Source organism: Diplotaxodon limnothrissa, linkage group LG6, assembly GCF_057381915.1.
Source record: "Diplotaxodon limnothrissa isolate DT_005_m linkage group LG6, D_limnothrissa_male_GT1.1, whole genome shotgun sequence".
NCBI classification, from domain to species: Eukaryota; Metazoa; Chordata; class Actinopteri; order Cichliformes; family Cichlidae; genus Diplotaxodon; species Diplotaxodon limnothrissa.
Window position 1 is genome coordinate 42,231,253 of NC_140601.1, and position 26,933 is coordinate 42,258,185.

General features: G+C 42.3%; 1 protein-coding gene across 2 annotated transcripts in view; it reads right to left on the reverse strand.

The window, feature by feature from the left end:
• Positions 1-26,933, reverse strand: part of sorcs3a (sortilin related VPS10 domain containing receptor 3a) — a 267,372-nt gene that overhangs the window by 153,003 nt on the left and 87,436 nt on the right. For both annotated transcript variants that reach the window (XM_085356485.1, XM_085356484.1), the window contains one exon: positions 10,018-10,085. In XM_085356485.1, coding sequence (XP_085212611.1) covers positions 10,018-10,085 — 68 coding nt within the window. The remainder of the gene's footprint in view (positions 1-10,017; positions 10,086-26,933) is intronic.

Sequence of the window (26,933 nt, forward strand, 5' to 3'; positions counted from 1 at the left end):
GAACATTTCTTCACACCAAACATCATTACAACTGTAATCAGGATGTTAATAGGGGACCAAAAAAAAAAGAGAGAAGAGAATGCCTCTTTTTTTGTTTTATCAGATCAGCGTTAATTTGCTGAAGGCATGAATAAGACCAATTAAATCAAAATAATTAGACTCAAACGCCTCATCGTTTGGTGTGAAAATTTCCCTAATGAAATAGAACTGACTACAGCATTGTTCCCCCGAGGATGAAATGACAAAAGTCAGATAGTCGCTAAGTGTTTATTGGTGGTATGGTGTTATCATTTAGAGGTCTATTGGGAGAAAGTTGTTCATTTTCACAGATATTGATTGAACTACCTCAGACCACAGAGATAACATAATAATTGTTGAGCCGGGAGGTATTTTCATTGTAGACAAAGTGAGGCAGTTAAAAGTATTAAGGCCATCCACAACACTACGTTGTCAAACGTACAGAAAAAGCTCCTAGAAGGACAAATGATAACGCCAGTTGTGCGTGTGGATTTTCAGTGACATCATTTTTAAACATTTGACAGACAGAGTCCAATCACAGCCTCAAAGCTGCATATCTAGCTGTCATAAAATTAATTTGTCACCCTTATCAGTCAACATGCAGGCCCACTCGTTATCCACATAAATAATTATCTTTAATACAAGTGTTACTGGCATCTCAATTTTAGAAGTGGAGCTGCGTTGTGTTCTTTTTCTGAATTGTCATTTAGAAACTGTAGCCTCTTTGAATGTTTGAATCATCCCACTGAATGACCTTTGTCAGTTATAATTAGGCCCATAGATATGGCTAATAGACACCCCACAGTACAAACTCCTGATGATATTAGCAGCTGCAATCAACCATTCATCATTGTTTGTGCCTATCCAGCTCAAAATTGTGAGCTCAACTGTAATCAGCGATTTATAAAAGTAGGAATAATGCAGTTTAAGACCTCATGCAGTTTGTGAATAGGTGCATGTAAAATCTCCAGTCATCTGATCTTAACTTAAACTCCCCATTTAGAAAGTGAAGGTAACCTGTCAGCCAAAACGACACTTTAAAAAGTACGCAGAGGTACCCGAGATGTACAAAAACACTGAACAGCCATCCCATTACTCCTACATTAGCTGAAAAAGTCATGCCGTGAAGCTCCCAGCACACAGTTTTTGTGCTAATCTTAACACCTGCGTTATACAATTTGGCATCATTTTAAAAAGTTACAATTTCTTGTAAAAAAGAACAGCGGTCGACAGCACTGTACACAATGATAGACTGGAGTGTAAAAAGCGAATGAATGATGCAGAAAACAGATTTGAGATGGGAAACAGTTCTTAAAAATACAGAGAGAGAGAGAGAGAGAGCTGTGCAGGAAGTGTCATTTTTATTGTGGTGAAAGCAAAACAGCAAAAATAAGAGGGAATTAATGACAATGTTTATCAATTGTGAAGCATAGTTTGAATCTTCTTTTGCTGCTGCTTCAGTGAATTTTGGTTGGAGAGAGACAAAACATGTAGCTTCAGAATCTGTGAGCTGTCGGCTTTAAGCACCGACTGCGTGTCCGTGTACTCGCCGGGTGAGAAAGCCGACATCTCACAGATTCTGATGCATCGGGTTCGTGCTTTGTGTTTACGTCTTTGGGTGGAATCCATTTCCCTGCTCTCATGTTCTGTTTTAGCTGTTTGGTGGTTGTTGAAATAATTTAATGAATCGATATCGCTCTGTAGAAATTTAGATTCACAAATGTTCGTAAAGTCTGGCTGCATGGCTAGGTGCTTATTTTTATACACGTGTGACAACGGGAATGAAAACAGCTGAATTCAAAGTGATGTGGTGGAGGTGTAGCCCAGGACTTTTGTGCATATGGCAACGTTTCTGGGAGTGACAAGTGAAGCTATTGTGAAAAGGCTGCAGTCTTTCTAATGACCAGCAGGGGGCGATGCCTCTGTTAGTGGTACAAAGGTCTGTGGGGGAAGAGTTGACCCTCCCTCGTTGCGTCTGTATTCAAGACACCAAGATGGCCGGCTGAAGATTCATAATAGGTCTTCACTAATCAGGTAAGCAACCATTAATTTGGTCAGCTGATTCACTCAGCTGGTCTGACCCTCAAGTGTAAGTAAGCATTAATGCTTATGTAATAATGTGATTTACATTCTCTTTTAATTTTTATGCACATGCACAGTATTTGTTACATAAGTACACGTTTTAAAACTTTTATCCTGTGTGCAGCTCAGTAAATCACTTCAGCTGACTTTGAACCAGGAAGTAAATGAGTGCTTGTAACAGCTCAGTTGGCACTCTGTCACGAGTGAGGTCAGCTGAAATGATTAAAAGTATACTTTGTCCACTGGATGTAATTTGCGCTAAACATCTTAAACCTTAATTTATATTTACAACAATATACGAGTCGGAGCTGCTTTGAGCACAACATAAAACTTGACTTTTTCACTGTGTTTTGCAGTGGCACAAAAAGAGATTAACATCAGCTCATCCTGAAGCTTTCCAGCTCAGTAATTCAGAACCACACCGTGTGCACAACTTCAGTAAACTCACTGCATAGTTCAGAGAAAACAACTGCTGTATAGGCTTGTTTTGCAAAAAGTACAAGTATAGGAAATGTCAAATTCAAATGGCGATAGGAGGGAAATACAATATGACTTTGTTGTTGGCGTTAATTTACCCATGTCTGAATACCTGCAAATGAGTACAGGGCTTGTCATATTTGATAAATTCTCATCCACTGAGGGACAAAACCCCAGAGACCAGATGAGAGAGGCTGAAAAACTTTGAAGAACTGTTTTGCTGAGTTGATTTATTGTCAACAGCGAACAGCTCGCCTTCATTTCTTTCCCCTCCGCCACGCACATATGAAGGCTGCTTTGAAAATTATGCAGAGACAGAGTGATCAGCTTTCATTGTTTAAGGTCAGGGTGTTCATTAAAATTGACAGACTGACTAGGCGATACTTTGAGGTGTTGGCAGTGCCTTGACCTTTGCAAAAAGACAGCGTTAGTCTTGCCGTTTCGGACATCTTCCCGTAAAGTGATAAACATTCTCCGCGGCTACTCCTCTTCAAACTGTATCAGAGCTGGGATCTCAATTAGCTGGCACAAGAAAGGCCCATCATGGGTGTGGGCTGACACAAAACAGGCAGATTTCTCATCGTTGAGCGATTCGAGAAGTACCTTTCTTCAGCTTCCTCTTAGCTGCTGACTGCTTGTAGGTATGTGAGGGGACATTAATGCTGATCTCCAAACGCTTTTCTTGTTCATGTTGTTTTACCTGAACAAATCTTCACCTATAGAATTCAACTATTAACTACAGCGGTGTCAAGGTTTGTATTAGTTCAGTCACCGCGTGTGCAGAAATTGGCTGGTTAACAAAGGACGATAGTCCTGATGCCCACGCTGCTGGACGTCTACTCCTCGCTTGTTGTGATGCCTCAGTAAACACTCTTCTGGCTTGTGACTGACAAATCACAACTGCAGGAGGTTGCACGAGGCCTCGCTTTCTCAGTCAGATCCACCGCTTTCTCAGTCAGATCCACCGCTTTCTTGTCAGGTCTGATTTTAAGGCACCAAGATGGTGTCGGTAAAAATCACAAGCATTCAAGCTCGTGTCCTCTAAGCTGGAATGGCAGTTTTTTACTTCTTCTATGGTTAGATTATGTTCGCTCTCTGCCATCTGTGGCTGTTATTACAGGGCATATGTTTGGGGATGTTTATGCAATGAAGACTATAGGAAGTTGTACCTTATGTACATAATGCAGTGTCCCCTTTTCCCCAATGCTTTCGTACAGAACTAAACAGAAGAAAATGTAACTGGAGTTTTATACTTCTACAGCAGACAGTAGGGTCTTATCAGAATCAGAATCAGAATGGGTTTATTGCCAGATGTTGAGGTTTACAACATTAGGAAATTGCTGCGGTGCTTCAGTGCAAACAATAAGAATTAAAGTGCTATGTAGAAAGAAAGATATGTGCATGAGATATACATGAGATATATACATGAGAATAAGAATTAAGAGTGCTACGTAGAAAGATATATACATGAGTGCAGGTGGTGATCAGTGCCAGACATGAAATGATGCAGTGACACAGCGTAGGGTCATGTGTTAGTGGCGGGGACAGTCATGTGGTTATTGTTCATGTGTCCATTGTTCATGTGTCCAACAGCAGAGGGGAAGAAACTGTTCTTGTGGCGAGAGGTTCTGGTGCGAATGGACCGGAGCCTCCTGCCTGAGGGGAGCAGGTCAAACAGACTGTGTCCAGGGTGAGAAGGGTCAGCTGAGATCCGGGCTGCACGCTGCAGTGTCCTGGAGGTGTACAGGTCCTGCAGAGATGGGAGTCTGCAGCCAATCACCTTCTCAGCAGAGCGCACAACACGCTGCAGTCTCTGTTTGTCCCTGATAGTGGCTCCAGCGTACCACACGGTGATGGAGGAGGTGAGGATGGACTCGATGATTGCAGTGTAGAATTGCATCATCGTCCGTGTTGGCAGGTTGAATTTCTTCAGCTGCCTCAGGAAGTACATCCTCTGCTGGGCTTTCTTGATGACGGAGGTGATGGTGGGCTCCCACTTCAGGTCCTGGGTGATGGTGGTACCCAGGAAGCGGAATGAGTCCACAGAGGTGATGGGGGTGTCAGTCAGGATGATGGGGGGGAGTGGGGCTGTGTGCTTCCTGAAGTCCACAATAATCTCCACTGTCTTCTGGGCATTCAGCACCAGGTTGTTGTGGCTGCACCAGGACACCAGACGTTCAACCTCCCTCCTGTAGGCAGACTCATCCCCGTCAGAGATGAGCCCAATGACGGTGGTGTCATCTGCGAACTTGATTAGCTTGACAGACTGGTGGGTGGAGGTGCAGCAGTTGGTGTACAGGGAGAAGAGCAGAGGAGAAAGAACACAGCCCTGAGGGGAGCCGGTGCTGATGGTCCGGGAGTCCGAGACATTCTTCCCCAGCCTCACGTGCTGCTTCCTGTCCGTCAGGAATCACAAAACTATCATTTTATTATGTAAGTAGCATATGATAACACGATAGCATCTGCAGCCAGAGCCTCTGTGGTCGAGCTTACCGCAGGATATCAAGGGACTACTTTTTCTTTGCACTTATTCAAACACCAAACCACTGCTCCGTTTTGCCTCAGGATCCAAATTATACAGAATGTGTCTAAATGTCAGAAATGAGTAGCAGTCATTTTGTCATCACTTATCAGCGATGAGTGATGACGATGACCTGGATGACTGAGAACCTTCACAGACATCACTTATCAGCCAAACTACCACTTCAAGCTGGACAGAGTAAGCAAACTTCAGAAGTGTAAATGTTTTCAGCTCTAAAGGACTGTCATCTCTGAAATCTGTGAAGAAAGAAAAATGCATACAGATGGAATATCGCTGGTTTCTCTTCAGGCGAAGCTGCTGTGGTTTGAACTCAAGTTCAGCACAGTCTCTCTGCTGAGACGGGCGAGTCAAAACGCAAATCTGAGCTGAAGAAGAAAGCTGAATGTCTCAGAGTTCTGAACAAACAACTTTTCATTTGGAACGGTTTATTTTGCAGTCGATGTGAAGGCAGCCATTAGGGCGTTCCACTTTTACCGCAGAATAAAATGACATGCAAAAATACCGTTAGCTAAATCCTACCACCTTCACGTCATTGCCGAGCTACAAGTCTCCCAGTTTTGATAGACTTCATGTCAGCATCCAGCCTATAATTTAGGAATGTGTGCTGAAAATTACACAAACAAAATGCATATGTCTCACAGCCAATCACAAGAGAGGCATCTATTAAAGTGCAAACTGGGACAGCTCATACATTTTTCTAAATCCATGGAGCTTACACATCCTGTAAGACCTCTTCAGTACCAACAAAAGTCATTTCTATGACATCTTCACAATATAAAGTGTATGGCCGTAGTATGAACCTGTGGCAAACACTACTGAGCATGTGCAGCAGGCCACAAAACATGCAAGCAAACCCAAACCTAGAAAATGTTACTCGTGTGATGTGCCAAGTGAGCACTTAGCATCTCTGAGTCTTGTTTTCAGTTCCCCTTAGTGCATTAGACCCCCCCCCCCCACACACACACACACACACACAGGATCAAACAGTTTGCCTATAAAAATTAAAAAAAGAAAAAATGTAAATGCTTTAAATTTGGTTAATGTCCCGCTCAAGGTTATTTTCTCATCCACCTCTGGACAGCTTTCAGCATGGCTGCCATTTTTAGAGCTCCATGTTCCCCTGCACTTGTGCCTCTGTAATGGGAACTGGATCACCTCCAGTGTGATCGTTTCAACTTCATTTTCATTTTAAGGAAGCGGACAAGGGAAATGGTGGAATCCCAGAAAATGTGGAAATCATTTCAGATTTATTTATTTTCAGGCATTCAGGTTTTGCTGAACCCCCCTCAGGATATTACAGTAGCATCCTGCACTGACAGTCTCCGGGGGAGCTCCATTTACAGTGCAGAACCTCAGGCCAGTTGGAAACACAAGTTGATGTTTGGTCTCTGCACCAGTTTGCTGTTTGTGGTGAAATTATAGAGTTCACAGTGCAAGAGGTCAGGAAGGGATTTCAACGGACCGATCTAAAAATAGCAGCTGTGCTGGAAGCCATCTGGACATGTCTGAGAAGATGTTGTCCAATTTTAAATCATGTGTGTTTTTTGATACGTCCGTTTCCTGAATGCTTTAATCAAGTCTGGTAAAACCCAGTGATAACATCAAGTTTAAAAAAATCAGCAAATTGGGACAGTTAGTTCTGCTTTGTTAAGTCATTGCTACAGGTGGTAGAAATAATCCCCAGGAGTCCCACCTGTGTTTTCCAAACCACAGACACGGTTCCTCTTATGACACCTATTTGGCATCTGCAGAAAGTTTGACAGAACTGGCGAGGTCACCTACCTGAGAGGACCTTTACATTGTTTTCCTGAAAAATGTGACACGTCATGACAATCCAGATTTGAAAATAGCCTACATGTAGTTTCAGCTCACGAGGGATGTGTAAGCCATCCTTTTTTCAGTGTATTTTTCCTTTTTACAAGCGCTCTTGTCTCACGAGTTTGTGTGTATGCGTGTTTATTTTATTCCCAGTCGGGGTGAAGAAGCTGAGTACATCAGATAATATTTCAGAACAAGAGCATGGCAAACAACCTTCTCCACCTGAGTGCCCCGTATGACTGTGCACGACACTAGAACAGTGTGTTCACAGCAGCAGAGGAGCAGGTGAGGACAGGACAGACGGATCGCAGATGGGTGGGAAATGTGACACTGATGGTTCAAAGGTGTACAGTGGGGCAAAAAAGTATTTAGTCAGCCACCGATTGTGCAAGTTCCCCCACTTAAAATGATGACAGAGGTCAGTAATTTGCACCAGAGGTACACTTCAACTGTGAGACACAGAATGTGAAAAAAAAAATCAATGAATCCACATGGTAGGATTTGTAAAGAATTTATTCGTAAATTAGGGTGGAAAATAAGTATTTGGTCACCTCAAACAAGGAAAATCTCTGGCTCTCAAAGACCTGTAACGTCTTCTGTAAGAAGCTTTTCTGTCCCCCACTCGTTACCTGTATGAATGGCACCTGTTTGAACTCATCATCTGTATAAAAGACACCTGTCCACAGCCTCAAACAGTCAGACTCCAAACGCCGCCATGGCCAAGACCAAAGAGCTTTCGAAGGACACCAGGAAAAGTATTGTAGACCTGCACCAGACTGGGAAGAGTGAATCTACAATAGGCAAGCAGCTTGGTGTGAAAAAATCAACTGTGGGAGCAATCATCAGAAAATGGAAGACATACAAGACCACTGATAATCTCCCTCGATCTGGGGCTCCACGCAAGATCTCATCCCGTGGGGTCAAAATGATCATGAGAACGGTGAGCAAAGATCCCAGAACCACACGGGGGGACCTGGTGAATGACCTGCAGAGAGCTGGGACCAAAGTAACAAAGGTCACCATCAGTAACACACTACAACGGCAGGGAATCAAATCCCGCAGTGCCAGACGTGTTCCGCTGCTGAAGCCAGTGCATGTCCAGGCCCGTCTGAAGTTTGCCAGAGAGCACATGGATGATACAGCAGAGGATTGGGAGAATGTCATGTGGTCAGATGAAACCAAAGTAGAACTTTTTGGTATAAACTCAACTCGTCGTGTTTGGAGGAAGAAGAATACTGAGTTGCATCCCAAGAACACCATACCTACTGTGAAGCATGGGGGTGGAAACATCATGCTATGGGGCTGTTTTTCTGCCAAGGGGACAGGACGACTGATCCGTGTTAAGGACAGAATGAATGGGGCCATGTATCGTGAGATTTTGAGCCAAAACCTCCTTCCATCAGTGAGAACTTTGAAGATGAAACGAGGCTGGGTCTTCCAACATGACAATGATCCAAAACACACCGCCCGGGCAACAAAGGAGTGGCTCCGTAAGAAGCATTTGAAAGTCCTGGAGTGGCCTAGCACAGAAAATCTGTGGCGGGAGTTGAAAGTCCGTGTTGCTCGGCGACAGCCCCAAAACATCACTGCTCTCGAGAAGATCTGCATGGAGGAATGGGCCAAAATACCAGCTACTGTGTGTGCAAACCTGGTAAAGACCTATAGTAAACGTTTGACCTCTGTTATTGCCAACAAAGGTTATGTTACAAAGTATTGAGTTGTATTTTTGTTATTGACCAAATACTTATTTTCCACCCTGATTTACGGATAAATTCTTTACAAATCCTACCATGTGGATTCATGGATTTTTTTTTCACATTCTGTCTCTCACAGTTGAAGTGTACCTCTGGTGCAAATTACTGACCTCTGTCATCATTTTAGGTGGGGGAACTTGCACAATCGGTGGCTGACTAAATACTTTTTTGCCCCACTGTAAAAGGGCACAACTAAAGGGCCAGAACGGAGAAACGTTTGTGTTGTGATTTTAACACAAATTGTGTTTTCTCAGATTAGCTGCCTGCTGCTTATATTAAACTATCAAATAGCCAAAACATCATCACAGAGCTATTTCGACTCCACACCACAGCTTTCAAACCATCTACTAGGGCTGGGCCATATCATACTGTTCACGGTAATACCGGTATAATGTTGGGCAACGATAAGAAAATGAAATATCGCGATAGAATATGGGTCAAACGCGCATGCCTTTGTTTTCATACGCACATGGCGGAAAAAATCATGGCGGCAACGGAGAATGAGAAGAGCGAGAGCGGATCGTTGAATGAAACAGATGAACCAGAACTGGTTTGTAAAAATGCTGCAGCTTCACTGGTGTGGAACTGGTTTAGCTTTCGTCCGTCAGATACACAACAAAGCACTATTTTTGGTAGAGCATGCTAGCGGGCCGTCGTTATTACCGTATTGTTTGGAAAATACGGCACACTTAAAATCATCCTTTGATTTTTCTGAAAATCCACAGAGCCCCTTATAATCCCGTGTGCCTTATGTCTGAACTCTGGTTGTGTTTACTGACCTCGAAACGATTTTATGTACACGGCGCTCGAAAATCTGTCAAATGTTTCAGTACGGCTTTGCTAAGCTACGAAGCCGCACCGCTTGATGGATTGTCGGAGCATTACGGCTATCGTAGGCGGAGCCTCGCGGAGTGATAGGTACTGTGCTTCAACATAATGTTACCGTATTGTGTGTGTATAACCTCTTTTTAAGTTTTGTGGATGTTATACATGGTTATGCTGAGGATATGTCGGCCAGTTTCCACTGGAAATGCCTTTTGGTTAAACTGTCAGCGAGGAATTTGCACTGTTACATTTTTATATAACTTTAATGCACATAAAAAAACAGCTGCTTGTTTAAGTGAAAATACATTCATGTGTTTTCTTTTTTTTTTGCACTAATAAAGTTGTGGAGTTGTAAAGTATTTTGTCTCGTGTCAGTTATATCGTCAGTTATATTGTTATCGCAAATTTTCAAATGTATATCATGATAAATATTTTCGGTCATATCGGCCTGCTCTATCATCTACTTGTAAATATTTTATAGATAAAGTCTCTTGTACTCACCTCCAAAGTGTGCTCTCAGTGACGCTGCCGATATGAAAATCGTACAGCTTGGTTAGGATCAGGATCACCTGAAAAAGAGGGAATGTAATTGTTAGAATCTTTTTATGAGGCAGACAAAGCGATTAATGAATTCTTTACTGTAGCAGAATGGCGACTAATGCATGAATACAGCATCCCAGATTTAGGATGGCTTAAGAGGCAGAGCACTAATAATAATAATAATGGATTGGATTTATATAGCGCTTTTCAAGGCACCCAAAGCGCTTTACAATACCACTATTCATTCACTCTCGCATTCACACACTGGTGGAGGCAAGCTACGGTTGTAGCCACAGATGCTGACAGAAACGAGGCTGCCATATCGCGCCATCGGCCCCTCTGGCCAACACCAATAGGCAGTAGGGTAAAGTGTCTTGCCCAAGGACACAATGACCAGGACAGAGAGCCCGGGGATCGAACTGGCGACCTTCCAGTTACAGATACGCTTCCCAACCCCTTGAGCCACGGTCGCCCCAATTGCCTGTGAGTTTTTACTGAATTCAGTTTTTGCTGATGGATCCTTGGACACTCCAAGTCCAGTGTTGACACACATCAGTTTGTTCAGAATGCTCTGCTGATTGCAAACACAGTGATTGTATGCAAATAAAATGAATCACAATGCTATTAAAGTCACTGTAGCTTGGAGTTGTTTCATTTATAAGAGTTGTTAGTTACGTCAGTAGTTACTGATATACAGTGGGGCAAAAAAGTATTTAGTCAGCCACCGATTGTGCAAGTTCCCCCACTTAAAATGATGACAGAGGTCAGTAATTTGCACCAGAGGTACACTTCAACTGTGAGAGACAGAATGTGAAAAAACAATCCATGAATCCACATGGTAGGATTTGTAAAGAATTTATTCGTAAATTAGGGTGGAAAATAAGTATTTGGTCACCTCAAACATGGAAAATCTCTGGCTCTCACAGACCTGTAACGTCTTCTGTAAGACGCTTCTCTGTCCCCCACTCGTTACCTGTATGAATGGCACCTGTTTGAACTCATCATCTGTATAAAAGACACCTGTCCACAGCCTCAAACAGTCAGACTCCAAACTCCGCCATGGCCAAGACCAAAGAGCTTTCGAAGGACACCAGGAAAAGTATTGTAGACCTGCACCAGACTGGGAAGAGTGAATCTACAATAGGCAAGCAGCTTGGTGTGAAAAAATCAACTGTGGGAGCAATCATCAGAAAATGGAAGACATACAAGACCACTGATAATCTCCCTCGATCTGGGGCTGCACGCAAGATCTCATCCCGTGGAGTCAAAATGATCATGAGAACGGTGAGCAAAGATCCCAGAACCACACGGGGGGACCTGGTGAATGACCTGCAGAGAGCTGGGACCAAAGTAACAAAGGTCACCATCAGTAACACACTACAACGGCAGGGAATCAAATCCCGCAGTGCCAGACGTGTTCTGCTGCTGAAGCCAGTGCATGTCCAGGCCCGTCTGAAGTTTGCCAGAGAGCACATGGATGATACAGCAGAGGATTGGGAGAATGTCATGTGGTCAGATGAAACCAAAGTAGAACTTTTTGGTATAAACTCAACTCGTCGTGTTTGGAGGAAGAAGAATACTGAGTTGCATCCCAAGAACACCATACCTACTGTGAAGCATGGGGGTGGAAACATCATGCTATGGGGCTGTTTTTCTGCCAAGGGGACAGGACGACTGATCCGTGTTAAGGACAGAATGAATGGGGCCATGTATCGTGAGATTTTGAGCCAAAACCTCCTTCCATCAGTGAGAACTTTGAAGATGAAACGAGGCTGGGTCTTCCAACATGACAATGATCCGAAACACACCGCCCGGGCAACAAAGGAGTGGCTCCGTAAGAAGCATTTGAAAGTCCTGGAGTGGCCTAGCCAGTCTCCAGACCTCAACCCCATAGAAAATCTGTGGCGGGAGTTGAAAGTCCGTGTTGCTCGGCGACAGCCCCAAAACATCACTGCTCTCGAGAAGATCTGCATGGAGGAATGGGCCAAAATACCAGCTACTGTGTGTGCAAACCTGGTAAAGACCTATAGTAAACGTTGGACCTCTGTTATTGCCAACAAAGGTTATGTTACAAAGTATTGAGTTGTATTTTTGTTATTGACCAAATACTTATTTTCCACCCTGATTTACGAATAAATTCTTTACAAATCCTACCATGTGGATTCATGGATTTTTCTTTCACATTCTGTCTCTCACAGTTGAAGTGTACCTCTGGTGCAAATTACTGACCTCTGTCATCATTTTAGGTGGGGGAACTTGCACAATCGGTGGCTGACTAAATACTTTTTTGCCCCACTGTAATTCCAAGTACATTCAAAGAAAAAGATGCAGATTTAAGTAGCTTTAGCTTTTTTAATGATATCAAACAAGAGAATGTTATCACTGTGAAAGATATTATTATGAAATCAAACTGACAGAAGACCCCAGAGAAGAACCACTACATGCCGCAGTTATAATGTGCCCTGTCTGGGTTGAGCACACCTCAGGATCCCTAGAGATGTCGCAGAGGAGAAGACTGTCTAGCCTATCAAGCTTAAGCTGCTGTCACCTGTGGTGAAAAATTAATGCAGAGATTAAAAGGGCCTCCTTTTCAAAGAGCTATTCTCCAGTTGTAAGCCTTATGATCCCATCATTTATGACCCCAAAAATCAATAAGTTTTAACACAAGAAGCATCCCTGAGGTGATTGCTGAAAGGTCTTTCTTCCCTCAAAAGGTACATACTGTAAAAAAAAAACACATTTATGGTATTTTGAATACTCTGCAACACTGGTTAGGAAAAGACTACAAGGCCCTGGAAGTGTTAGCATGTTGCTAGGTAGTGCTTTGCATAATTAGCGGTGTTTGCCACTTTCAAACTTGATGGAGCACGCTGACATTCTTGCCCCTGTGGAAAAGTCTGATCCAACAGTCTCTGTGTTCACAGCTTTGGTCTGGGCTCTTTTGGAGAGATAATCAGCAGGCAGGGCACTATGATAAGCACTGTGCGAGTCCTCAGAGCACATCGCAAGATGAAGGACTAGTTTGCTGTGACAGGATCAGTGGTCAGCTGTGATACTCCACGCTAGAGTAAATCTGTTGCTCAGGGACAGCTGGGCTGTAATGTCAGAGGAGGAAAAAACACTGTTCATTATACTTAACCATCTGGTCCCTCTACTTATGCTCACCTCTGGGTTACAGAACACAGTCAAAAGATTTCTTTCATAGGAGAGCGAGCTCCTGCAATTGTCTTGGATTTATCACACACTTGACCCGACCTCACCGGGAGCCAAGCTCCTTTTACATAATAAGATGCTACTTTCACCCGTCAGCACACGTGTTTTTCGTAGCTGTACTGTTTTCCTTCTGACTAAATGACTATTGCTCCTTCTCATTAGCATCCATGTCTCTTGTTAGCATTCCCCTCCCTGCAACAAGCTTCTGCTTGTTTAAAGCAACCTGACAGGCCTGACTTGAGTCATTTGGCTGGGAGGGGGTGAAGGAGGTGTGGCCTTGACTCTTTTGACAGAAGTCAGCAATTGAGGCTAGATAAGCAGAACTTAGTAAAGAACCAGTTTCTTGGCTCCCCTGACCTCCTGTAGTACTTGTGTTCGTGAAGCTCGTGAGGCCCGCAGACTTCAAGGACCTTTCCACCTCTGGCCGAGCCTCACGCTCCCCACAAGCCCTATGAACGAGCCAGTCGCTCACCAGAGTCCTTGGATGGAGCTTGTGTGAAGATGTGCCACATGCCCAAGGGGTCCTCCTACTAACAATGCGAACATACAGTTCAGGCCAAACAAGATTGCAGTCCAGTGAGAGGCCAGTGCTGCATAGGAAGAAGATGGATTCCTGCCATTCGGCTCCACAACATCGCAAAACTTGGTCTTTGTGTGCATTAACATGATTATCTTTGTTAGAAGAGCACTCATGCTTCCCACTCTAGACATGCATAGATCTCTGCATGCTCGTGCTTCTGTGGGCTTTGTGCTTCTGAGATGTGTGGCTGTGTCCGCTTGGGGGGGTGACACACACAGACACGAGTTGTCTCATCACCACATGACAGTCTGAATTTGAAATTCACATTGAACAACTGGCAGAAAAAACAAACAAACAAAGAAAGTACTTTTGTCCTTTCAAATATTTCTAAAGCAAATCTTGCTATGTGTCTCAAAAACATCTTTTCAGCCAGCGTTAAAGAGAGTTAAAAAAAATGTTTAATGCATTAAGCCTCAGCCCAGGATAAGAATAGCATGTGGATTTCAAAAAACACCAGTCACTGTTTATTTACACACTTGCTCGCGAGCGTTCACGGTCTTTGTTGAGGCGCCGGGTGTATTGGAAGGACAAAACCGCAGCAGGCTTGAGAAACGTTTGACAGGGTGTCTGTATTTGAAGTGCACTCTCCCCTCGTGAGTCCCCAGCTGACGTGCTTATAGAATCAAAATGTCAGTCACATTACCTTTGGATTTGCCTTGTTGCCTCAGCAATTAACCAACTGTGGTGAAAACATATTATTAGCAGAACTAAATGTCCCCCTTTCGTCATCCACAGAGTCAAAGTTCCAAACACAGTCTTGAATTTTGGCTCAGCTCATAGCATGCCAATGATGCTATTAATTGCTTTTCTGAGAAAATCTCAAGCGTTTGCGGAGCAATAGATTAATTGTGATCGTGACCTGAAGAGCCGTCACCTTCGATGTCAGGTAAAAACACAAGGCAGCATATCAAGTCTAAATTAAACCTGACGTTCTATAAATAGCAGTGCGTGTGTGTTCATTCGTGCTGAATGTAGTAATTACAAGGAATGGTAAAGCTAACGCTGCTGGCATCTACATTGGACTCATCGTAAGGAAGACACGGTGGGTTCAACTTGCCTTTTTTAGTTTACCTAAACCAACCTTTCTGAAAATAAGAACAGCAAATGAAAATAAACAGACAACATTCGAGATTTGATCTTTCCCCTGCAAACAATTTATATCATTTTCTTAATTGTGCTTTTTAACACTTCCCAGAAACTTGGGACTGGCATCAAAGTAACAGATTAAAGCAAAACAAAAGATTTCACATGGAATCTGCTTCCAAACCACGTGCAACTTCCAACAAACAGCTCTTCAGACATTTTTGTACTTTGGCTCAAACTGTTTCAAAGACATCAGTTTTGTTCGCTGCAGTTGGAACAAAAAGCTCTCTGTGGCTTTGATTTCAAAATGTCATGGTACTCCAGTATTGACAGCCTCACACATCTGAAAACAAGCTTTTAGTCTGCAAACAAACGTCGGGATGGTCGACACTAAAATGGCAGCTGAAACCGATCATTATCTAGAAGTGATTAAGCTACCCCGCCTCTCAGTAGCATGTCAACGGCTGAGCAATTACGTTGTCAATTGGTGAGAGCTGTTTATGAGACACAATATCATCTGGTAGCATCAGAACTACAACTTGACATCAAGGCTGAGCTAAAGAAAACAAAAAAACACTGAATTCTTTGTCGCAATTTGGAATGACTGTGGCAGAAAATGAAGCCATCGACTTACAGTGGGGCAAAAAAGTATTTAGTCAGCCACCGATTGTGCAAGTTCCCCCACCTAAAATGATGACAGAGGTCAGTAATTTGCACCAGAGGTACACTTCAACTGTGAGAGACAGAATGTGAAAGAAAAATCCATGAATCCACATGGTAGGATTTGTAAAGAATTTATTCGTAAATCAGGGTGGAAAATAAGTATTTGGTCAATAACAAAAATACAACTCAATACTTTGTAACATAACCTTTGTTGGCAATAACAGAGGTCAAACGTTTACTATAGGTCTTTACCAGGTTTGCACACACAGTAGCTGGTATTTTGGCCCATTCCTCCATGCAGATCTTCTCGAGAGCAGTGATGTTTTGGGGCTGTCGCCGAGCAACACGGACTTTCAACTCCCGCCACAGATTTTCTATGGGGTTGAGGTCTGGAGACTGGCTAGGCCACTCCAGGACTTTCAAATGCTTCTTACGGAGCCACTCCTTTGTTGCCCGGGCGGTGTGTTTCGGATCATTGTCATGTTGGAAGACCCAGCCTCGTTTCATCTTCAAAGTTCTCACTGATGGAAGGAGGTTTTGGCTCAAAATCTCACGATACATGGCCCCATTCATTCTGTCCTTAACACGGATCAGTCGTCCTGTCCCCTTGGCAGAAAAACAGCCCCATAGCATGATGTTTCCACCCCCATGCTTCACAGTAGGTATGGTGTTCTTGGGATGCAACTCAGTATTCTTCGTCCTCCAAACACGACGAGTTGAGTTTATACCAAAAAGTTCTACTTTGGTTTCATCTGACCACATGACATTCTCCCAATCCTCTGCTGTATCATCCATGTGCTCTCTGGCAAACTTCAGACGGGCCTGGACATGCACTGGCTTCAGCAGCAGAACACGTCTGGCACTGCGGGATTTGATTCCCTGCCGTTGTAGTGTGTTACTGATGGTGACCTTTGTTACTTTGGTCCCAGCTCTCTGCAGGTCATTCACCAGGTCCCCCCGTGTGGTTCTGGGATCTTTGCTCACCGTTCTCATGATCATTTTGACCCCACGGGATGAGATCTTGCGTGGAGCCCCAGATCGAGGGAGATTATCAGTGGTCTTGTATGTCTTCCATTTTCTGATAATTGCTCCCACAGTTGATTTTTTCACACCAAGCTGCTTGCCTATTGTAGATTCACTCTTCCCAGTCTGGTGCAGGTCTACAATACTTTTCCTGGTGTCCTTCGAAAGCTCTTTGGTCTTGGCCATGGCGGAGTTTGGAGTCTGACTGTTTGAGGCTGTGGACAGGTGTCTTTTATACAGATGATGAGTTCAAACAGGTGCCATTCATACAGGTAACGAGTGGGGGACAGAGAAGCGTCTTACAGAAGACGTTACAGGTCTGTGAGAGCCAGAGATTTTCCATGTTTGAGGTGACCAAATACTTATTTTCCACCCTGATTTACGAATAAATTCTTTACAAATCCTACCATGTGGATTCATGGATTGTTTTTTCACATTCTGTCTCTCACAGTTGAAGTGTACCTCTGGTGCAAATTACTGACCTCTGTCATCATTTTAAGTGGGGGAACTTGCACAATCGGTGGCTGACTAAATACTTTTTTGCCCCACTGTAATGGTAAGTGGATAAATACAGTGTATGGGCCATAAATGGAGACAGAGTTGAAATAAAGACGTGGGGCAACAATGGAGAGTATCTGGCCCCAAATGTCATGTTTAGCTTTTGTTATCCCGCTAATGACAGAGCAGGCTGGGCACTATGGACGAGTATCTGTAGACTCACCCCTCTGGTCAATGGATCAGGTCACAAGTACAGCCAATAGATCATTTTCAGATTGTCATATGGAAGTTAACATACGACAGCTATGGTAATCAATGTTGATGGTAATCAATAACCTTCTTTTCTTTATCGTCTTCTGTAGAAAAAACTACTTCTATTGAGAAAATATGGGGAAAAAAAACTCAACTTTGAACAGACAGTATTACACTCATTCATAAACCCAACATCACGACCCAGTATTTGTGTTTCAGGTCCTGGATTAATATTCTTAGTGTCATTCATGTTCTCCCTATTTGCCTCAGTGTGTTATACTCTTAGTTTCTAGTCTCTAGTTTTCTCTCACTGTGCCTTCCCCGTGTTCCACGTTTAGTTACTCTTGTCTCCGTGGTCTAAGGAGCTTGGAAAGAAAAGCGTCTGGATTCTTTAAGACGTTTCACCTCTCATCCGAGAAGCTTCTTCAGTTTTAAGAGCAACTGATGGACAGTCCCAGATTTTAAGGACTATGGGAACCTTAGACTGCGATGACCTGGATGACTGAGACCCTTAACAGACATCTTGTCTCTTTGTTTCATATTCCCTCTGCGGCCTGGAGGGCCGGTGTCCTGCTGGTTTTAGATTTCACCCTGAGTCAACACACCTGAATCACATGATTAGTTCGTTACCAGGCCTCTGGAGAACTACAGGACAAGTTGAGGAAGCCATTTAGCCATTTGAATCAACTGTGTTGGATCAAGGACACATCTAAACTCTTACAGCCCTATGCCCCTAGTAGGTCTCTGAGGTCTTGTGGTCAGGGCCTACTTGTTATTAAGTATACGAGACTGAAAACTAGGGGTGATCGAGCTTTTGCTACTGTGGCCGCCAGACTGTGGAATTCTCTTCCTCAGAACTTAAGATCTGCTGATTCACTGATTACTTTTAAAAAACAGCTAAAAACACATCTTTTTAAAATTGCATTTTGTTAACTTTTGACTGTATTTTGTCTTTTTAATCTGTGCCTATACCTTGTAAAGCACTTTGTGATCTCTTATCTAGAAATGTGCTATATAAATAAAATTTTACTTACTTACTTACTAAAGCCTGCAGGACACCGGCCCTCGAGGCCTGGAGTTGCCCACCCCTGCCCTGCCTTTGTGATGGTCTCATGTTTCCTGTTTTATTTTGATAGTTCCTTGTCCTGTGTTCAGTGTATTCAGTTCTGCTTTCTCCTCGTCTCGTTATGTCTGATTAGTCCCAGCTGTGTTGCCTTACTGTTTCCTTTACTCACTCGTTACTGACTTGTGTATTTAAGCCCTGTGTTTTCCTCTGTTCGTTGTCGTGTCATACTGCCTCATTGCTCTGGGTTTCCTCTGTGTTTCCTGATAACTCCTAGCTCTGTGTTTCCTAGTTTCCAGTGTTGGTTTTGTTTTTCTCTATTGTAATATTCTGCGTTTTTGCCTTTTTCAGTCGAACCTTTTGTTTGAACCGTGTGTTTGAGACCTAACTCTGCCTGCCACAGCCGTAACACGACAGCTAAATGTTTTGACCTATTTTAATATCCATTTCTTTTAATTCCAATTCTTATTTCTGTGAGTTGTAGGTGAGTCACTGGCTTTAACGGTTTCAGCATCTGTACACGGTTTCTGGAAGTCAAGTCAGACGTGTGGCAGAAAGCCTTGAGCCATCTCAGAACTGCTACAGTGCCAGACCTCCACATCGGCCTGAAATAATGTGAGAAGGAATGCACTTGAACCGACGTTAGACGCACCTTTAGTATCTGACTCTGCCTCTATTTGTACCATGCAGTGCAGGCAAGGCTAATACCACATGTGCATGTAGAGCACACAAATCCATCATTATGCACCTGAAAGCGCTGGCTACAAAGAGAACAAGGAAAACACTCAAATCTGTTCAAGGCTAAAGGGTCTTAACATCCATCCCAGTATAACAGCAAAGAAACCAAGGTTTCTGCTGAGGCTCCCCTCTGAATTTTGCAATTATCTAATCAGTATTAGGCACAAATTAAATACATGCAGCACTTTGGCGATGAAGGGCAGTAGTGGATGAAAGGAAGGGAATTAGGATGTAAAATGAGTTGTTTGCTTATGTAAATGCAGACCACTAGAGTATGCTGTAGCTGTTGATGTGTTGTAGTTTCATCAAGGCCACGTCGGGGAGAAGACTGTGTTACTGTGCCCCTTCTGGACATCACTCACTCTGCTCCCTCGCAGCTCTGTCTCCTTCTCTGTCATGTTGCATCTCTCATGCTTCCTGTCTCCACTGCACACTGAATCATTTCTCCCCTCCTCTTTCTCTTTTCTCATTTATTCTATCCTTCTTGTGTCTTTCTCTTGACTCTTCTTCCTCACCAGCCGAATCTTTGTGTTTTCCTCCAAACTAAAGCCCCTTTATCTCTGTTTATCTGCACTGTTCTTCCGTGGTTTTACTTACCCCTCTTGCCCATACCTCTTATCTTTATTCTCCCAGTAGTTTCTCATATTCCCTTCCTAATGTGCCCAAGAGTCTGCTACTCACCTTCACTCTCATCTTTTCTGTCTTATCTCACATCCAGATTGCCCCACCAACACCACTCCCACCCATTTCTTTTACTTTTCCATGTCTGCTTTGTTTTCTTTCTTCCTTCTGTTTTCTCGCTGATTGTTCTGAGCCGAGCAGACAGGCATTGCCTTTGAGATGTATATAGACAGAATGCCTAATTAAAATCACTTTAAATGTAGTGCTTGTCAAACTGTAGTGATGGCTGTGAATTTAGTGTGCTACTTAAAACACCTCTTCATTCCTTCATATCGTTGTTGCTCTTTAAAGTCATTCCTAATCAATTTTCTAACATTCGGCTTCAAATTTGATTAATCACTATGCACTCATTAGGCACTCGCTGTGTAAGATGACAGCTAATTGATCTTTAAAGCTGCAGTGATCAATAAATACTTTTTTTTTAATACCAGCATATCGTGTGTGTGTGTGTGTGTGTGTCCTTAGTGAAAAGCCTACAGACAGAATATCATCTAATTGGACAGGTTGTAAATATTCTACATATATTTTGGTTCAGAGGTGGGACCAAGTCATTGTTTTGCAAGTCTCAAGTAAGTCTCAAGTCTTTATCCTCAAGTCTCAAGTCAAGTCTCAAGTAATGTCAGGCAAGTCAGAGTCGAGTCTCAAGTCACTGGTGTAAAAGTCCGAGTCAAGTCACAAGTCTGAAACTTTGAATTTCAAGTCCTTTCGAGTCTTTAAAAAAAAAAAACAACGAAAAAATAATGTTGCAGTTATGCTAAATGTAAATATTAGACCATGTAATTTTAAAATCTGTGTTTTTCTCAACACATGACAAAATAGTGAACTTAGAAAATATACACAAATTGTGAAATTGCACCTCTTTAAAATGCAGCTCAATTAAACCTAGCTCCAAGAATAATTTTCACCGACAGTTCTGAGATAAGCTGCATGTTATTCTTGGATGCGGTTGTAGGACCGGCTTTAAAATCGCATGACAAAAATATCATACACATTAAAAAAACTGTATCACCAACGTAGCCTGGAAAACATTTGCTAGTTAGATGAAGTCAGCCATCTCATCGTAGCATATTTATATGCATATTTATAATCATACGGTTCTTGGAGTGAGTGCATACACTCATGAAGTTTAGTAACTTCAGGTCACTGCAACAAGCCCAGGTACAGTTTACTGACGGATGGGTGCAGGACCTTGAAATGCACCGTGTAGAACGAAAGACCATCGTAGGTATCATAAGTTTACCAGTCTCACAAATTGTCGTCATAAATACACATTCGTTAACCGTTTATTAATATAACCTTTGAGCTCAACGGTAATTAATTAGCAGTGGAAATAATTTCTGGTAGCATCACAGAAATGTAGCAGTGACAATAATATTGTATGCTGTAATCGTACTGGGCAATTAGTGATACAAAAAACCTGTTTTATCCTGTGAATAAAAGTATATGTTTTTGTCAGTGTACCATAATAACAGAAGCGAAACGCAATATTGTGTCAGGACAATTCACTATTTATGCACAATAAACAAAGGAGCATAGCGCCACAATTTCTGTTCAGCGCCAGACTTGCTTGTAACCTATATCACCAGTTATGTTATGAAAGTGACGTATTAACTACTAAAAAACACTGACCTTTGTGTAAATGCTTGGAGCAGACTAACCTGTGAGCTGGAGTGTTCTGGGACGTTATATTTGACCTTTGAATGGCTGCAATCCAGGCCACCCGTCGCCTCTTTGTTACTTCGGAAACATGAACAATTTCTCTTCAACGACGTAATCCGATAACAACCGATCTCTTTACCCGTCGGCTTCCCGTGGCTGTCATGCGACCGGCTATTGCAGTTAATAATACAACGGCTTCTTGTGTTTCTTTTTATCGCTGTATAACTGATTTTAATTGAAAGCCTGCGTGCGCTAGTACCGCTTGCCACGAGTTCCCAGAATCCTTTGCGGTTCTACCCGTGAATGACGTCACATTTTCAATCTCTATATAATATGCATGTTAAATTTTGTATTTGGGGTAAAATATCAAGTCTTTTCAAGTAAACCGGTTCAAGTCCAATTCAAGTCCCAAGTCATTGGTGTAAAAGTCCAAGTCAAGTCACAAGTCTTAGAACATTTTTTCAAGTCAAGTCTAAAGTCATAAAATTAATGACTCGAGTCTGACTGAGTCCAAGTCATGTGACTCGAGTCCACACCTCTGTTTTGGTTCATACTTGTGATTTTTATGCTCAAACTCAGTTTTCATTGACCTTTCATCCCAGTAATTATTTTTAATACAAACTGATGGATATATAGGAGCATTTCACTTCTGTAGGGTTTTAAAAATTTGGGGGGGGCAGCGGGCTTTGCCCACATCAGAATATTTGATCGGTTGAAAATGTGTAGAAGAGTGATCGTCAGGCTCATGTGCAACCCCAATGACATATTTTGCATTGTTGCATTTTCCTGAGAAAGCTGCACCTATAATATCTATGTTGTTTTTCCTTCTATATTTGCATTTAAAGGTCTACTTTTCATGCGGTACTTGAGATTATGCTCTTCACTGGGTTCCTTTTGCATTTCCTGGTACAAAAAGTTTCAGCTTGAGCAGGAAACACGGCATTCAAACAAGCCAGGATCAATGTGGCGCTACAAGGTGGCATAAAGGTCAATTGATAAACCAATCAAGCAGTCTGCACGGGGGGAGAGACTGTGAGCATATCTGCTTTATCACCTCAGCTGGACTTTGAAACTGTGGAAGGAATAACCTTTCCCACACACTGAGATAAACCTGTCATATATGCTGTGCATCCCCCCCCCCTCCCGAAGAAGCAAAAGGAAAGTTTTAGGTGCTGCTATTTCACACGAGCACACTATATCCCACCTCAGCTTCAAAGACTTAAGATAGAAACGTTACCATAACAACCACAGTCTGTGAAGCAGCTGCAAATGCTCGCAGAACCACAGCCCTTCTGGATCCACGGTTTATTCTAGAGAAATGCTTCAGAAAGGATTAATAATTTGTCAGAAGCAAAAATATTCTGGCACAGGTGATATGGAAATCCTGAAATATACCAATTTCTTTTGCTTGCATTACTTTTTGCTGCTTTTGCCATTAGCTGGCTGAGTGTAACATTTCCTGCCATTTTGAATGATGACTGTGCTGTCAGATAATTCATCTAAGAAGTAAATAAATAAAGCAGCGACAGTTTGTAAGATTCAAATCAAGCAGCATTTTCAAGTATCTCTTGGCATCTTTTTCATCCTCTTTGAAGCATCCCAGGATGTTGTTTGCTGGACAAAGACATTTCCAAGGTGTACACTATGACATCATTTCAACACCTAATTAGACTCTAAAAATATCTGCAGATTCAGAAGGAAATCTACATCATCTTAAACACGCACAGGGATAATTTCCTCTCTTCAAAGCGCTTGGTTTTATAGAAACAAAGCTTCAATGTTATTAATAATCTCCATTTGCATCGGCTTTTTTCACGCAGGACAGCAACCATTAAGATTTCCTATTTGCCCGTTTTTCTTTCCCGTAGTGCATCTGTCTCTCGAGCCAGTTCTGGAGGAAGTCAAGCGAAGCAAACGCTATCTGGCTGGCCGTGAAGCCTGCACTGGAGGTTAGCGCTTATCACGGTGCAAGCAAGGGTGCAAAAAAACAAAGCCTGTGTAGACTTTTTATACTATATAACAAAGGAGGACAGATAGAAAAATGGAAGCAGCGTCATTTCATTGACACAAAGACACAGACTAGCCACGCATCACACTGAAGGCACAGAGACATCCTACAGTCTCATGAGCCAACACTAACTATACAAAAAGGAACAAATGTAAAGCTATAGCACTTTATCTTTGACACTAAAAAAAGAGCAGCAAATAAGTTCAGTTTTCTTTGTTGTACTCCGTCAGTTTTTTCACATCTTGTCATTAAATACATTGGAGGGTTATTCAGTGGGAACCCACTGTGACAATCTGGAAGATGTTCAAAGAATTTCCATTTCTCTGAGGGAACTATTTTTACAGAAAACGTAGCCCTGCATGTTCACTAATTAGAGAGCGGGGCAGTAGCTGCTGTGTATATGGGAAGCAAGTAAAACATCATGTTGAAAAATAGATTGTGGCACAGGAGTTTGGACTATCAGTAATCAGATGCTGCTCAGTATGTCCTGTAAATATGTAAAGTATTGTTCACGAGAATGTAACAGCTGAATCGTCCAACAGGAAAAAAGGGAAACGTATCAAGATAAAGGTCTGAGATGAAATGAGTTATTAACGCAGACCCAACACTACATTAAAACCACTGACAAGTGAAGTGAACAACATGGGATCATATTCCCACTGTGCAAGTTTCAGCTTTTAAATACTGGGTGCTTGGATTCATGTTGATGTTACCTGGACAGGTAGCATTGACCTGAACATCAAAGCAAAGCAGCTCCTCACTACTCCAACAGCGTTGTTCAGCAGTGGGTTGTAGAACAAGACACCAGGATGTTGAAGCTACTTCCAAACTTTTGACATCCCAATCGAGTATTCATCAGAAAGGCCTAAACAAATCATTTAAAGAGTTTCCTAAAGGATGCTTTCACACAGTAATTAAGAGTGGGCATCAGTGATGTGGTTAGAAAGTGTTTCAGTTCTTTGCAGCTATGTTGGGAAATCAATGCCCCCGTTGTGCTCTGTGCCCCACGGGGCTCTATTTTGTTTCCTGTTTTATCTTGTGTAGCCACAATTGATTTTAACTGCTATACAGATGATACATGACTATATGTCACAGCAAAGCCCAACACAGATGCTACATTCATTCTAGACAAGACCGGATGGTTGGATGGAAAACAATTTCCACTTCTGAATTACTCGTTTTAATTGAATATGATCAGCACGGCAAACAACCACTCGTCTGAGCCGGCGCTGTTATCCAACGATATTTTAACCTACATTCAGCTGTTAGTGTTTTTGTTTAGCTGAGTTATTTAGTCAAAATTAGGTCATTCTTCTCATTTGCTGACCTAGAGGTCATCAATGCTTTTACATACTCCAAACGTGATTACTGAAGCACACTTTCAGATTCAGATTTAAACTGACAATAGACAAAATGGCAACAGCTCCAAGCCTTTAGAAACACACAACTGTGTCCCCGATCTTTCCCAGACATAAGTTTCTGTATCAGTCTGATCTGACATTTAATGGTGTTTTTACATAATGTACATAATGCTGGAAAGAGCAAGCAAGAAAACAGAGTTTTATTGTTTGGGGAATTCAGAGATTCAGTGTCACATGTCTCCCTGCATACTCTAACTGGACTCTGATACTTCTAAATCAAATATCCTGCTGCATGCTACATGTAAGGAGCGGCACCAATCGGCACACAGCCAATGCTTTTTATTCCCTTTTTCAGACAATTCAGAGCAGTTGAATTGGCCAGATAGGATTTCTTAAGTGAATTTTCCCTTTAAAACTTAACAGAGACCATACTAAATATCATCCATCATTCCATCTGTTCATTACTTTGGCAATTAATAATAATTATTAGGTTGTATATGCAAGTATGCATACTAGTTTGCTTTTAATGTAAAGTAGTATACCTAATCTTAACCCTCTCAGGCTCAAATTAAACTTTTTGTTGCTAATGCACAACCACGTCCTGCAGTGGTACTTCGGAGTAAAACAAACTCATAAAATATGTATGTGGGGTAATCAGGTTGTTAGTTTTTAACTGTTGCAAATCGGCAACGCCTGCCTCGAGAGGGTTAAAGTTCTAGTTCAATTTAAAAAGAAGTATGGAGGTTTTTTCCTGACAGAATTATTTTCTGTTTCCTGCCAGAAAGAACCAGGTGTTCTGATGGTCTATGGATCAGAAGTGACAGACGTCTGACTGTGAAATGTATTCTGTATTAGACTTTTTTTGACAAAAACGGGCCAGTTTTTTTGAGAATTAGTGTGAAAAACAAATCACGAGTGAACGAGGACGTGAGAAACTAGATGGGAGTCAGAGTGGGAGGGGCCATGTGCTCATCGCAGCAACCTTTCTCATAGATGTTTTAGACAGAGAGAAATATTTCTTATATCTATCACAACTAATTAGCTTTGATCCTCAGAAATGTATAATCACTCCAACAGCAGGGCGCCTTACACGTTTCCAGCTACCATTAATTTAATCAGTCATCTTCCTCAACAGCAGTGCTTCTCAGTTATTTTCTGTTACACCCCCTTTAGGTAGAAGAAGCCTTGGTCTCTTGTGCTCTGGGGGCCTCTGGATGTCTGGAGTTTTGATCTCCTCCATACCTGCTTCATGCCCTGGAGGACGGGGCTGTGGCCCCCCCACACCCTCTAGCAGATCATTACATGAAGGAACCTTTTAAAAACAAGCGCGTCCATGCTCACAGGTGTACACACGGGTGATCACACCCACAAACTACACCCTTTTTGGCTCCTACCTCAAAGCACACTGTGTTCTGTTGATCTTATGTGCTGCACAATAATGTTTAATATTTAGTATTTACTGTCATATTCCCATATATCATTGTGATGTTGTTTATTCTATTACTCTTGTTCTCTTCTGCTTGTTTTCTTTTTTCTTTCTCAGCAGGTGATCCAGGTGATTGATATATGCATTTTTTTTTCTTTTTTTTTTCTGCCCATTCTGTTGGTTTTTGTTGTTTGCCCTTCTCCCCCGTCCCTCTTCTCAGCTGTTTCTCTTTCCCTCTTTCTTTCTCCCCTTCTTTCCCCCAGTCAAGTCTGTCCCGTATTCAGTAAGTGAAAATAAAATAAACAATAAAAGGTGAATCAAATGGACCATTACGGCAAGGCTGGGATGGTCAGTTTGGTAAAGTAAATCCGTTGGGCATCTTTCTTTGCCTTTAGACAACAATTCTGATGGCAAAAGAGCCAAACGGGACAGGCCAAAGAAAAAGAAAAAAAAAAGGTAGAAGAAGCCCCGCCCACTCTACCCCATGTATATAAATAGTATCATTTGTCTATTAAATCGTTATTGTAACTACATCTCTGCATAACATTGTATCCTTATTAAGATTAAAGTTAAAACAAAGAAGAAAAATAGATCAGATAAACATTTTTTGACACAGTAGGCGCGCCGGT